This window comes from Sinocyclocheilus rhinocerous, unplaced genomic scaffold, assembly GCF_001515625.1.
Source record: "Sinocyclocheilus rhinocerous isolate Xijiao unplaced genomic scaffold, SAMN03320098_v1.1 scaffold8684, whole genome shotgun sequence".
Taxonomy (NCBI): domain Eukaryota; kingdom Metazoa; phylum Chordata; class Actinopteri; order Cypriniformes; family Cyprinidae; genus Sinocyclocheilus; species Sinocyclocheilus rhinocerous.
In genome coordinates this window covers 47,685-61,758 of record NW_015646532.1, presented here as the reverse complement: position 1 = coordinate 61,758, position 14,074 = coordinate 47,685, and the positions used below count along the sequence as shown (strand labels likewise).

Sequence of the window (14,074 nt, the reverse complement as noted above, 5' to 3'; positions counted from 1 at the left end):
TGTGAACCCTTTAGAATGGTCTATATTTCTGCATAAATATAACCCAAAAAATCAAGTCCTGAAAGTTGACAAAGAGATCCCTATCAAACAAATGAGATGAAAATATATACTTTGTAATTTATTTATTCAGAAAAATCCAATATTACATATCTGTAAGTAGCAAAAATATGTGAATCTCTAGGATAATAAAACATACAAAAGAGGTGAAATAGGCTATTTTATTTATTTGACTGCATGGAATACGGCCATCAACCAACATCAGAGAACAGGGAGCAATACTGTTTAATGACTGAAATAGGCTATTAACTTTACATTGAACGAGTAGGCCTAGTTCAAGAATATAGGCTATTTTTGATCGAAGGCTGACAGAAAAAAGGATGTGAATCCCTGCTCTATTTGAATGTGTTTTGTTTTTTTTCTGAGAATTTATTGGACATTTTCTGACAATTCGTCTTTCTGAGCCTGAAGCGCCCCCTAGAGGAAGAATACATTACAAATCATACTGTTATCACAATAACGCGGATGCATTTGAAATATTGCTGCTTTTAAAGATTGAACTGATAAAATATATCTGTAATTAAATGCCACCAAAAATCTGTATGTATATATATATATATATATATATATATACATACAGATTTTTGGTGGCATTTAATTACAGATATATTTTATCAGTTCAATCTTTAAAAGCAGCAATATTTCAAATGCATCCGCGTTATTGTGATAACAGTATGATTTGTAATGTATTCTTCCTCTAGGGGGCGCTTCAGGCTCAGAAAGACGAATTGTCAGAAAATGTCCAATAAATTCTCAGAAAAAAAACAAAACACATTCAAATAGAGCAGGGATTCACATCCTTTTTTCTGTCAGCCTTCGATCAAAAATAGCCTATATTCTTGAACTAGGCCTACTCGTTCAATGTAAAGTTAATAGCCTATTTCAGTCATTAAACAGTATTGCTCCCTGTTCTCTGATGTTGGTTGATGGCCGTATTCCATGCAGTCAAATAAATAAAATAGCCTATTTCACCTCTTTTGTATGTTTTATTTGGATTGTTTCTATTTTAAAACAATATTTAATATTTGTGTAAGTGTATAATATGTAAGTGTTCAATATATTTGTAAGTGTAAACATTTTAATGATTGGCACCAGAGAAGCAAACTGAAACTACCCCACCCTACCTAAAAAAAAAAAAAAAGAAGATTTTTTTATCTATATTAAATGTTGTTTAGCCTAGGCCTACTAGTAGTGTTTACAGAATAACATGACTCTAAAACCGTTTAACATTTATAGAAAGTTTAATCTACTCACCACTGATATTAATACGTAATTTTCTGTGTAAAATCATACTGCTGGTGTTGATCTCCACTTTATAATCTCCAGACTGATCTCTTCGGATGTTTCTGATGGTGAGCTCTCGGGTTTGATCGTTCAGATGAATGTTAGGCCTACTCCATCTCGAGTCAGCAGCGCTGTTTAATCCATTAACTTGCACGAGACCATCGCTGGTTCCTAAATTTGTTTGTTTACCTTTACTGCATGCTTTTACCATTAGAGCCCTAATTAACGTTGACAAGCAATATGACATTAGAAAGGCTGAAGTCTCAAGCTTCAGTATTTATGGCCACAATGTCACAGCCACAACCTCATTTTAATTCGTATCAAGAGATCGCAACAATACAGGTAACATTGAATCTGATAGTTCTTAAGTGTTTTTGTCTAGTGAAGATAAATCAATCATACAAATGTATGCGTACTTTTAACGGCAATGATCTAGTATAAAATCAGTTAAAACTCTTTAGTACAAAAAGTGTGAATTTAAGAGCAATATCAATTAATTCTGCCTAATTTATGTAACAATTTAAGAATTACAATTCCTGTCATTTTTACACAAAAGTATGCACTCTAGGAGGTATTACAGAGGTATTATCACGTTTGCTAGGGTCTCACGTACAGATTAACCCCGCCCTCCGTGTCCTTTCTGCAGCGCTGATTGGTCAGTCATTCAGAACCATCTCAGAGTCAGAGTCGCTCTGGATGCTCAAACAATCAGATCAATTGTATCTCATATTTAGTGGTGCCTCTTCAAATTTGCATTATATTTTGTTCACACTTGTGCCTTAAATGTGATCGCTTTTTTAAGCTGCTCTTGCACATTTTCATATATTAATTCCTGAATATCTTTTATTTTTAAATTATGGATGATTATGTTCTAGAGTGTTTAGTCTTCTCTTACTATTTTTCTGTATTAATATAATGAACTCTGACCACTGTACAACAAACGGACAACTATCATCTTTCTAAGGAGACATTAGTTTTGACTGTAATCCAAACGGTTGATGAACTGTCACCATTTTAGTTGGTGTAGGTCAGGTTTGGGTTTGAGCTCAACTAGTGAGGGCGACTGTTAACAGGTTAAGCGATCAATGCGGATGACTTGATCTTCAAACTTCCACAGTATCTGATCATCTCCCTTTACTTCCGTAACACCAGTGTGTAGAGTGACAGAATCTCCCTCCATCACTGACACTGACTGCACATCATCTGTCTCAACAACAAACATGTGGAGAGCAAACAGAAGAAGTTTAAAACAGAGATAGCGCTTAATGATGAAAGTAATTTTCATATAATAACACTTGAAATATACATGTGCAGAGGACTCTGGGAATGATGGTACAACTACAGTTTTTTTTTTATTGCTTGAAAAATACAATATTCCAGAAAGGGTTAAAACACACCTAATCTTTTTTATAATGTTTTTTTTTAAAGCTTTTAATTTCAGAATGTCCCTAACAGTAACCTAGTCTCATGTGGTTAAAAAGGTGACAAATACATTAAAAAAAGGGAAATGAATTCAGTACAACATTTATTTTTTTAACACATGGAAACATAGGCTATGTTTCTATGTAGACATTCTATGTTTTTTTCTCTCTTTTTAAAGTTGACAAAAATAACAAACCTCACTGGATAATGTGAAGAATTTTTTAAAGAAATTACTTACATTTTGCTCTGAATTAGCATTAGCACACTACACTCATTTTAGCCAGTTGCTGCTGTTGTTTTTATATCTTCAGTAAATAAATAAATACAAATAATCATTCCACAGCATCTAAACTGTCCACAGGTGACTGACATGAGTTACTCACCATGGACAGTAACTTGGAATGTCTTCAATTTTGCATCTATGCTCTTGATGTCTACACTATAATGTCCAATGTGTTCAGTTCTGATGTTTGTGATGGTCAGAGATCCAGTCTGTCTGTCCAGCTTCAGTCTGTCTTTGAATATCGCACCGGGACCATCATATGTAGAGGGATGTCCATCTGCTTCATTCATTCTAGCAATGATTTCATCACCAAACTTCCATATTATCTTACTATCTCTCGGTACTTCAGTAATATCAGTGTTTAGAGTGAGATAATCTCCCTCCATCACTGACACTGACACTTCATCTGCTTCAACACCAAACACACCTGCAGAACAAACAGAAACAGTTTATATATATAATATTGTAAACATACACAATATTGTAATATTTGTGCTCTAAATACAGGATATTAATGACAGCAAATTCTCAGGCAATATACTGTTTGTTTACAGCTCTATTCCTGTATTTGTAATGGGAAATGACAACGTTACACTATATGTGACGAGTTTGAGCAGTTCTCTAAAGTGACCCTTTTCATTCACAATGATGTATAGTTCAGATGGGATATTATGAGCTCATTTAAGGTCAGTCCCTGAACTAACTATATTCTTGCAGAATGCTACATGCTCTTGTGCAATGATACATTACATTTTGTGTCTCAGTTAATCAAAAGCAACACTAATCATCACCATAACAAAGACGGCACAAGAGATCTGTCTATTTGTTTATGAAAGAGACAAGTAGAGAATCCAGAATTTAGTCTGCATTACTTCTGGGCTCTGCATTATTTAGATTTAAAAATACGTTTTTTTTTGGTGTTGTTTTTTTTCAAATCCTCTTTGCAAATATCTATTTACCATAAAACTCTCAAAAAGTCACTTTACCGAGCTTGATCTCAGTCCCTTAATACACTTTTCTTTTTTTTTGCCAGCAGTCTGGTGTATTTACGAAATGCAGCCGTTTCTTACAGTTTGTAAGTAGTGTCAGCAGTTGTTTTGCAAGTTTATAAATCTACCTCAGTTTTTCACCGTATCAGTAATGTAAGTGAACAGATTTGTTGCATTGTGTCTCTTGAGAATTAAGGCTAATGTGGCTTGGAACGTCTACAAGACAGCATGCAAATTGTAAAAAGTATGCGGTATGAAAATCAAATGCAGAAGAAAACATGCACACACAAAAAAAACATGTATAAAAATGAGTAATATTCATTTAGACAGCCTGAAAACATACAACAAAAAATCCAATCTTATTCTTAAGGTTAAATGTCTCAGATTTTTTCCCCAGTTAAATGTATTCTTATTTTTATTCTGAGGTATAAATAAAGTAAAACTTCCCAACTGGCTCATATCTGGATTTATGTTTCTCATATCTGGATTTATTTATGATTTATTGAATGAATATTAAATGACAGAGCACAGCTCAGCACACAAGCATGGATGTTTCACATGGACACACAAAGACTGAAAAAGTGGCACTGGCACAATGATGCATAGGCAGTTTATTTGCCGTTTTAATGTAAAATATTTCATATTTTACATTTTGGAATAAACATTGGGTGTTTGGGATGGCATAACTTATTCTGAACAAGTAAAACTTGCAAAAACAAGTAAAGCCCACCATAAGCTGGCCTAATGTTGTAAGCACAGGTTGCACAATAGCCATAATTACAGCTTGATGGTGGTTTATGGCAAATGGCCTACTTTTATTAGTAGGCCGCACCCTGAATGAGAGCGACAGTAACTCAACCGGACTAAAGTCCAAGAGACTGACTGACTGATCGAGAGAGTGACTTATTTCTGTTTTTCTGTTCTGTTTCGTTTAAATAGTACATGCGTTCGTGTTGCAGCCAGTTTTTATGTAAAATAGTAACGCTCAGAATATTACAGGCCGTCAGCGCCCTCTAGCGTTCACTACTAAACACACACGTGCACAAACAACTAACTCCAAAAATACCCTTACAGTGTTGGTGTTTGATTTGTCAGAACGTATATTTATGAAAAAGTGATACGTTTGAGTTGTTATTTTTTTTTAAAAACTGTAGCTAGATATAAAAAATAAGAAGGTAACAGTCTGTTTCCGATTTATATTGAAAACGAAAATGTTAAATTAACATAAAAAAATAAGTGTTACTCACCGTTCACGAGTAATAAAACCCCAAAAAGGAAGGTATTATTCCTCATACTGATGTCGCTTCTGACCGCGTCTAAACTACAACAGCATTGATTCAGGACACTGATGATGGACTCGTAGCAAACCTTCCAAGTCACGTGGTTTCTAGAGAAAGCGGGTGTGTCGCGTCATAGACCTGCTATTTCGAAATGTTCCAAAGTCGACCTTGCTTAGAATTATCAAAATTAGGAAATGCTTGTTTATTCGAGGTTTGTGATCTTCTGCATATTATTAGTCACTATGGTAAATGTGGAAAGTTTTGTTGAAGTTTCACTAGGCTACATACGAAAAAATTCACAAAGATAAGACAACAAATGGACATATAAAATAAAGATAAACAATTTACATCCACATTTATTCACTGAGTAGTAAATGATTTTATTTCTACTATTATTGGTTTAAAATAGAAAGTTCCATATAGATTAAATTACCCACTCCCACAGAAGAGGTAGTAGTCTGTATTAATATGTAAAAAAAATATGATTGTAATTAATTTTTATTGCAAACAATAAAGAATTATTCCTTGCAATAAAAGTGTCACAATAATCCAGTATAGACATTCAGCATAATGCTAAAATAAAAAATAAAAACAAAAGAATAATAGGCTACATTAAAAATATATTATTTGTAACTGAAATAGGTTTTAAAAACATTGCTTTAAGTATCAGAAATAAAAAAATGTAAATATCACGTGTGATTACTGTGAAAACAAAACCAGACCAACCTGCAACTTTTGAGAGATGTTTTATTTAGGTATTAAAATAACATAAACTGCATGAAATAAGACGTTTAAAAAATGTCACGACAGTACCAAAATATCCAGGCCAATGGATATATATGGCACTGTCTGATTGTTTAAGAGAAAACTAAATAAATAAGCACATCAGTAAAAAATTGTAATTAAACAACATTAAGGGTCACTTTGCATCTGGTAAGAGAGAAACTGTCAACTCTGCAGGATATGACCTTGGATCTCAAACTGATCAAATCAAGTTCACTCAGAATAGTGTGTGTATATAAAAGCAAAGAGAAGCTAAATGAAGAGAAGACAATCAAGAGAGAAAAAAAGTGTGAACTATTTGTTTGAGCTTGTAGTGTGTATGAAGGCCTTCTTACATGAATCTCATTCCCTCAAAACAGCTTTACTTTGGAATAAAAATAATTAATACAGTTTGCACTGACTGCTTTTGAGACTCTAGCAGCTCAGTTTCTGAGTCAAAGTGAAACCTGTTGTGGTCTGAGTTTAATTCACACCAGTTTAGTGGAAGGTTGACTCAAATGAATGTGGCTTCTGTTGAGTGGACAAACGTCTTGCTCCTTTTGCATGTGTGCGGTTGATTTACGTGCAACAACCAAGAGATTATTTTCCTTCAAGACAAAATTCCACTCTTCACAAAATAGATAGGCTACATTATAAAACAAAGTAGTGAATCCATAAACAGTCAGATTAGATTTTTATCAAACAAAATTCATGCACTGGTATCTGGTGTTCTAAAAGGTTAAGGGGTATAAAGCCAAACTTCACGGAAGCACGCAGACTGAATAAGTTTTTTTTGTTTTTTTTTCTGATTGGCTGAAGATTTTTTGAAGATCTGCTCGTCTCACCGCAGGTTATCTAGGCCACACACACTATTTAAGATATTTAAGCCATTCTGTTGTGTTTCATGAAATCGACATCAGTTCTTTTTCCAGAACTCATCAGCCACTGAACGGATCTCAAACGGTTGAAGAAAATGATTCACTCGCTTGTTTTGTTCTTTTTATGTTTTTTTCCTCTGATTGGTGAGTAATAAATGTAGGCCTTTAATGGCCTTAGTGTTAGCATATAAGCCAAAATCGTTTAAATCATTAAATTATCTAAATATTTAGGTTTACGTTTACATTTACATATACATTTAATTCTGATCTCTAGACTCTGAGACAAAAAATATAACCGTGTCAGCGATGCAGGGAGATTCTTTCACTCTCCGTACTGGTCTCACTGAAATCCAGAGCAAAACGGTTGAGTGGCGGCGGCACTTTGGATCGAGCAGAACTCGTATAATCAAAATAGAGGCGGGAGACATTTCTAAAGACAATATCACGATATTCAGAGACAGACTGCAGCTCGAAAGACAGACTGGAGATCTCACCATCACAAACATCACTAATGAACACACTGGAGTTTATGAACTAAGTATCGATCTCGGACCGAGTGAGTTAAAAACTAAATTCATTGTCACTGTTTATGGTGAGTATTACACATGTAAATAGCACTTAATGTTTAAGTAACACCCCTTTTACCTATACTGTCACTTATTCTTAGATTATTCTTTTTTTTTTACTCTCCAGCTCCTGTGCCTGTTCCTGTCATCACCAGATACTCTCCACAGTGTTCATCATCATCATCATCAGGGTTCAAAAGTGTGCTGCTGTGTTCAGTGGTGAATGTGGGTCATGTGACTCTCTCCTGGTACAAAGGAAACAGTTTATTGTCCAGCATCAGTGTGTCTGATCTCAGCATCAGTCTCTCTCTACCTCTGGAGGTGGAATATCAGGAGAAAAACACCTACAGCTGTGTAGTGAACAATCCTGTCAGCACCCAGACCAAACATCTGGACATCGATCAACTCTGTCAGACATGTTCAGGTAGAACTTTGGTGATATCAGTGAAACTCTTTACAGTGTATCACTTATTAACACCTTAAACCAGTATGAATAGACATGTCAAAGTCTATTTGAAAGAGATTAATGCAGTTTTAAAAGAAGTACTATTCTTTCTACAGACTGTGACTACTACAGGAGTCAAACGACTGAAGCTGTGATCCGATTGGTCGTCTCTGCTGTGGTGGGCGTGGCTGCTGTTGCAGCTGTTGTTGTACTAGTTTATGACATCAGATCCAGAAGAACTGGACTGGAGAGGAAAACTAAGTTCACCAAACAGTAATGTACCTGGTATTATAAAACAAGAATAAACAGTCTTTTTATTTCTGTCACTTTCATTTGTTTTAAAACATATCTTTTTATTAATGTATTTTTAAGAAAATATCAATATTTATAATGATAATGGTGCATTACTTATTTTAATGTCATATTCTGATACCAATCCATTACAATTGACAGCATTTATGTTACAGTTAAGGAAACTGGTAAGTAAAGGAACTAATGAGTAAATTAAAAGACAAGTAAGCAATATAGAGCATAAGTTTGACCCCTTGTATAATCGTTCTTTATGCATTGCACCGTATGTAACACACTTTTTAATGCATGTCTTTGTTTTTATTAAAGCACGCAGGTTCTGAAGAGGAATTCATCAAGCACATAACTGTTGGAATCATAGTTATTGATGATGTGATTGAGTTTATTATATCGTTCTTCAGTGATGTTATCCCAGTATAGAAGAAGAAATCTTGATGATGTACCAACTGCTATTGTCAGTTTGATGAGATTTCATGATTTTTTTTTCTCATGAACATTTAAGTGTTTACCTTTCCTTTTCATTACAAATAGCTAATTATAAAAAAGTTGAAGTGTTAAATGTTTGAAATAAGATTTTTTTTTTATCTGTACTGTACATTTTTTAAAGCTTGTATGCTCAAGAAAACTGGCAGTAAAGTGTTTTATTTGGAAGATGTGTTTTTGTAAATTTTGTATTTGCTGTAAAAAAATATATTGAACTAAGAAAATGAGCCACATTAGGTTACATGAATATTTAAAAAATTGTATAATCACCCAAAAAAAAATAAAATAAAAAATCTCATTCTCCAAAATATTCAATATTTAGAATTGTGTATTAAAGGATAGAGTGCCCTAAATTATTATTTTGCACTTTTTTATTACTTTTTTTTTTTTGTGTGGGCAGCACAATAAACTCTTGCATTTATAGTACTTTGCGCATCAGGGAGCCACCATCAATATGCAGAGTATTTAAATCGCTTTGGATGAGCTGGTGTTGGATGCAGGGTTGCCAAATCTGCATTTTTTTCCACGGAATTGGGCTAATTTTAAACTTGCGGCAGGTTGATTTTCTCCCGTGGGTTGAAGGTTTAAAATGTTGCATAAATTACATTTGATTGAAATGCATTCTACCTATGATAAAACTGTGGTAGATGTTAAGTTTTGTGTTGTTTTTGTTGTGACTTTTAACTACCTTGTTTTGTGATGTTTATTACTAGAATTTTTATTTTTTGTTGTTGCTGTTGAGACAGATGAGATAGTGTCAGCGAATAACATATTTAGTTTTTAAAGGTAAGTAAAAGAGCAAATGAGCCACTCCTATTGATCAGACATGTTAAACAGTTTGCCTGATCTTTCTTCATGCTTTGGGCAATTTAAGCGACTTACAATCCATCCACACTGTTCACTCTGGCACCATAAAATAGTCTCAGTTTTATCAAGTTTGATTGACTTTATTGTGTATTTGTACATAGATCTGTATAAGCACCGGATGAACATAAACGTTCACATGAATGGCATCCCAAAAACCCTTAAGATTACACTAAAACACCAATTTCAAGCATCCAAGCCCTGCTGGTTTACAAGTGAAAGATTTTGGCATATGTTGATTTATTTTATATTTAACTGGAAAAAGTCATGAATGGTTCTGTAATTTGAACATTTCAGACTATGGTGTTTACAATTTTTCCTCTTGTTCAAATAGTCAAGCATAAGACAAAAAAAAAAAGCATGATTTATGTCAAAATATAAACATAAAACAAACAAATTAAACGCTGATTAGTATGTCATGCAAAGCAAGTTTATATTGTTACAATGATTATGAACTGATGTTTCTCTTCATTTTTCATCCTGATTCACTTTATACTCACTGAAACCTGTTATAAAACACAGAAAGAATCACAGTAAAAACAATAAACAATAAGAAAATAGCAATGAATAAATAATAGTTTTAATAATAATAAGTTCCCCTTATGTTCTTCTTCGCTACACTTACAATAGGGAAATCAATCATCTGTTATTCTTTCAACAGTAATTAATTACACTTAAATTAAAAACAGAAACTTTCTCAATTACAGTGTGTAGAAACAAACAAATGAAAAAAATATCTCCTTTGCCTTTTCATTTCTTTTAAATACTAAATCATTTCATTTTTAGCTCTTACTGTATGAGTTGAATGTACTTACACCTTTGCTTTCATTGTCTACAAATCTTGCAGCAAAAAACACAGTTACAGCCCAAACCACCAGACCAACACCAGCACCACATATCCCTGATGCAGCACCGGACTGAGGTGGAGCTGTAATGATAAAGAGAGACAGTCGTTAATGAGAATGTGTCTGATCTATAACAAACACTAGAAACATCAGCACTATAAAAAATAGAACAAAAAAGGCATAGCTTTTGCAGAGTTCAAAGTTAACCAAGGCATGTTCATAATCAGAATTTCTGCAAAAAATATTTGATCTACTCACTCTTGACAGTAACTCTGATGGTCCTCTGTAAGGTGTATGCACTGTTGCTCATGTGTAGACGATAATCTCCAGAGTCTGTGGTTTTGGAGTCACTGATTGTGAGATCTCCAGTCTCACGATGAAGATGTAGTCTGCCACTGAATCTCAAATCATCTACGTCTCTAGGTCCAAAGAGATTGATGCCTTTATTGATTTCAGCCACAAGATTGCCTTCAGTCTTCCACAGTATCAGATCATATCCCCGTATTTCAATAACACCAGTATGTAGATTGACAGGATCTCTCTCCATCACTGATACTGTCTTCACACCACCTGTCACAGAAACAAACACATATGGAGAACATATAATTAAAAACATGAATAGTTCTTTTTTAGAGATAAGTAAAGAACAGATGGCTCTTTGGGAAAAAAATAACCCTGACACTCTATTATCAGACTCCAGAGGTGAAATGCACAAACAAAATGAGCATGTTTGTTTCGAGTGGTCATTGGCTACTGAATTTTGATAGGTAATGGCACACAATTTTATAATTTGACCAAATGACATTTAAAAAAAAAAATCATGTGACTATTTGATATGAATGCACTGGTTTAAATTTGATCATTGCCATTGGCTGTGATATAGTCTCAACCTCAGGCTGGACGTCCATGGATTAACCATCTGATGCACATTGCACACACAATTTTGAAAGCACTTTCTTGATTGAGAAAGCTCTAATATGATTGGCTGGTTTTATTTGCCTGGAAACAAAGTTGTGTTTACAAGGCAACAAGTGCTGTTGAGAAGGAAATAGTCACAGGATTTGCAAGGTTAGTGTCATCACATCTTTTAAATATATTAAGAGTTTTGTTTGAGATGGCTTTTCAATCAAATCCACTCATGTGTGGTAATACATCCCGAGGACTTTCTCTGGAAGTATGTTGCAAAATCAAACAGATCTACCCTGTTTAGACAGGTTCACAACACAAATGATCTCTGTCAAACCCAAAGTTTATGACAGCTCATAGCATAAGTTATTATGGCAATGGACACCTGCATCATCTGCTATCTCTAAGACGTCAGACCTCATCCTGTCAAATGTTATATAGACGTTTAAAAAAATATCTTTAAGATGTTTATGATTTCAAAATATGATAGAATTTATAGAATCTACTCACCACCAACAGCAATATAGAATTTTCTGTGCAAGACCATGCTGATGGTGTTGATCTCCACTTTATAAACTCCAGTCTGATCGCTTCGGATGTTGCTGATGACGAGGTCTCGGGTTTGATCGTTCAGATGAATGTTTCTCCATTTTGCATCATCAGGGCCGTTTAATCTGTTAACTTGCTCGAGACCATGGCTGGGTCCGATGTTTGTTAGTTTACTTTTACTACATGATTTTACCATCAAAATTGTAATTAATATTTACAAATAATACATCAAGTTAAAGTTTAAAGGCTTGAGCGCCATTATTTCTGATTGTAATGTCGTAGAGGTGACATAATTTTCATTCATAGCAAGAGTTCTCAACAATACACGCAACATCGAAACGGGGAGTTCTGAACTATTTCTGTCCAGTAAAGATGACAGATAGTTTATATTATACAAACATCTGCACCGCTTTAACCGTAACAATGCAGAGAATAAAATAAATTGGGACTTTTTAGTCCAAAAGTGCTAGATTAAGAGGAATATCAATAAATTCTGCTTCGTTTACGTAACAACAGCTTGAGACAGAATTATAATCCTCGTCAGTTTTCTAGTAAATTCTAGTAAACGTTAAAGTTGTGAAAGTAGTACAATGATATATTAGGCCTATGTTTTCTAGAGTCTTATGTAAAGAATAACCCCGCCCCCCAGCGTTCTCGGCACAGTGCTGATTGGACAGTCATTCAGAACATTCTAACAGCACCACCAACTGTTGTGACATCCAAACCTGCACAACCTAATCTTCACCATATAGCTGAGAGAGCTACACGTGGTAGTGTGCTGTACCAATACAATGCTACATGTCTAATATGCCCACGTTGAATTCAGTTTTCTGCTGCAATCAAATGGTTACGCACATATAGAAGACTTACATCCTCTGCTCAACTATACCTTTTATAAACAGGCAAAGACTGGAGGGAAAAGTATATTGGTGGATGCAAAATGCTGTATGAACAGTTGTAAATGTGTACCATCACTGTTTCTGTTAATAAATTGCGTCTTCAACATCTGTATTCAGTTGTAAATAGTGATGTATTGTGTTTTGTCCTCATATTTATGGTTTACTTTTATTAAGAAGGAATCTCATTTTTAGTGGTGCCCCTTCCAATTTCAATTATATCTTCTGCAGGCGTGTGGCTTTAATGTCACTGCTTTTGTAAATTACCCTGGCACAATTTGATATAGTTATTCCTAAATATCTCTTATTCTAAATTAATTGAGCAATACTTTATAAAATAGTTAAGCTGCTCTTACCGTTTTTCTAATGTAAGGTATTTAATTTTGAACCTTGAACATGAAACTGAGGAAAAGCATCTTTCTAAAGAGCCCATAGTTCTGTTTGTAGTCCAGAGGGTTCATGAACTGTGACTGTTTTAGTTTGTGTAGGTCATGTTTGTGTTTGAGCTCAACTAGTGAGGGCGACAGTTAAAAGGTTAAGTGAGCAATAATGATGACTTGATCTTCAAACTCCCACAGTATCTGATCATCTCCCTGTACTTTAACACCAGTGTGTAGAGTGACAGAATCTCCCTCCATCACTGACAGTGACTCCACAACATCTGTCTCAACAACAAACACATGAGGAGAACAGATAGAAGAAGTTTAAAATAAAGATTGAGCTTATAATCTGTAATTTCCACTCAATCACACTTTGAATGAGGAGTTTAAATTCTGAGACTAAAAAGTTTAATAGACTTTCATCCCATTAAGTTATTTTTCTGTTTTAAGAATACATTGAAAATTCATATGCATTTCAGATTTAGCTCTTCAGATACAGACTCAATTTTCTAAACAATTGAAGTTGCTTTGGAACGATGTTGTGCAAAAAAGATGTAGAAATAAATTTGTATTAAGTTATAAAAGAAATCTTAGATATCTTATTTTGGATGTATTTCTAGTGTCACACTTAAAAGGTTAGTTCACCCAAAAATGAAAATTAGCTTGTGTTTTACTCAGCCTCGAAGCATCCATAGGTGTATATGACTTTCTTCTTTCAGACGAATCCAGTCGGAGTTATATTAAAAATTGTCCTGGCTATTCCAAGCTCTATCATTGCAGTCAGCGGGTGTTGCAGTTGAACAGTCCACAAGTCGTCAAATAAAGCATGCGCATCATAATAAAACGTGCCTCATACGGCTCCGGGGTGGGGGTGGA

General features: G+C 34.4%; 3 protein-coding genes across 3 annotated transcripts; 1 reads left to right on the top strand and 2 right to left on the bottom strand.

Annotated features, from left to right (window-relative positions):
- Nucleotides 1-1,295: 1,295 nt before the first annotated feature.
- On the bottom strand, nucleotides 1,296-5,429 carry LOC107707930 (uncharacterized). The gene is made up of 4 exons (XM_016512057.1): nucleotides 5,283-5,429; nucleotides 3,147-3,473; nucleotides 2,416-2,544; nucleotides 1,296-1,476 (listed from the first exon to the last, which is right to left on the bottom strand). Exons 1-4 carry the CDS (start codon nucleotides 5,326-5,328, stop codon nucleotides 1,304-1,306), a joined length of 675 nt encoding a protein of 224 aa, XP_016367543.1. The 5' UTR covers nucleotides 5,329-5,429; the 3' UTR covers nucleotides 1,296-1,303.
- A 128-nt stretch (nucleotides 5,430-5,557) lies between these two features.
- LOC107707928 (CD48 antigen-like) lies at nucleotides 5,558-8,243 on the top strand. Its single transcript, XM_016512055.1, has 4 exons — nucleotides 5,558-5,573; nucleotides 7,230-7,547; nucleotides 7,649-7,945; nucleotides 8,083-8,243. The coding sequence occupies exons 1-4, from the start codon at nucleotides 5,558-5,560 to the stop codon at nucleotides 8,241-8,243; spliced, it is 792 nt and encodes a 263-aa protein (XP_016367541.1).
- Nucleotides 8,244-9,706: 1,463 nt separating this feature from the next.
- Nucleotides 9,707-13,487, bottom strand: LOC107707929 (uncharacterized). The gene is made up of 5 exons (XM_016512056.1): nucleotides 13,354-13,487; nucleotides 11,884-12,042; nucleotides 10,726-11,037; nucleotides 10,438-10,550; nucleotides 9,707-10,128 (listed from the first exon to the last, which is right to left on the bottom strand). Exons 1-5 carry the CDS (start codon nucleotides 13,454-13,456, stop codon nucleotides 10,108-10,110), a joined length of 708 nt encoding a protein of 235 aa, XP_016367542.1. The 5' UTR covers nucleotides 13,457-13,487; the 3' UTR covers nucleotides 9,707-10,107.
- Nucleotides 13,488-14,074: the final 587 nt, after the last annotated feature.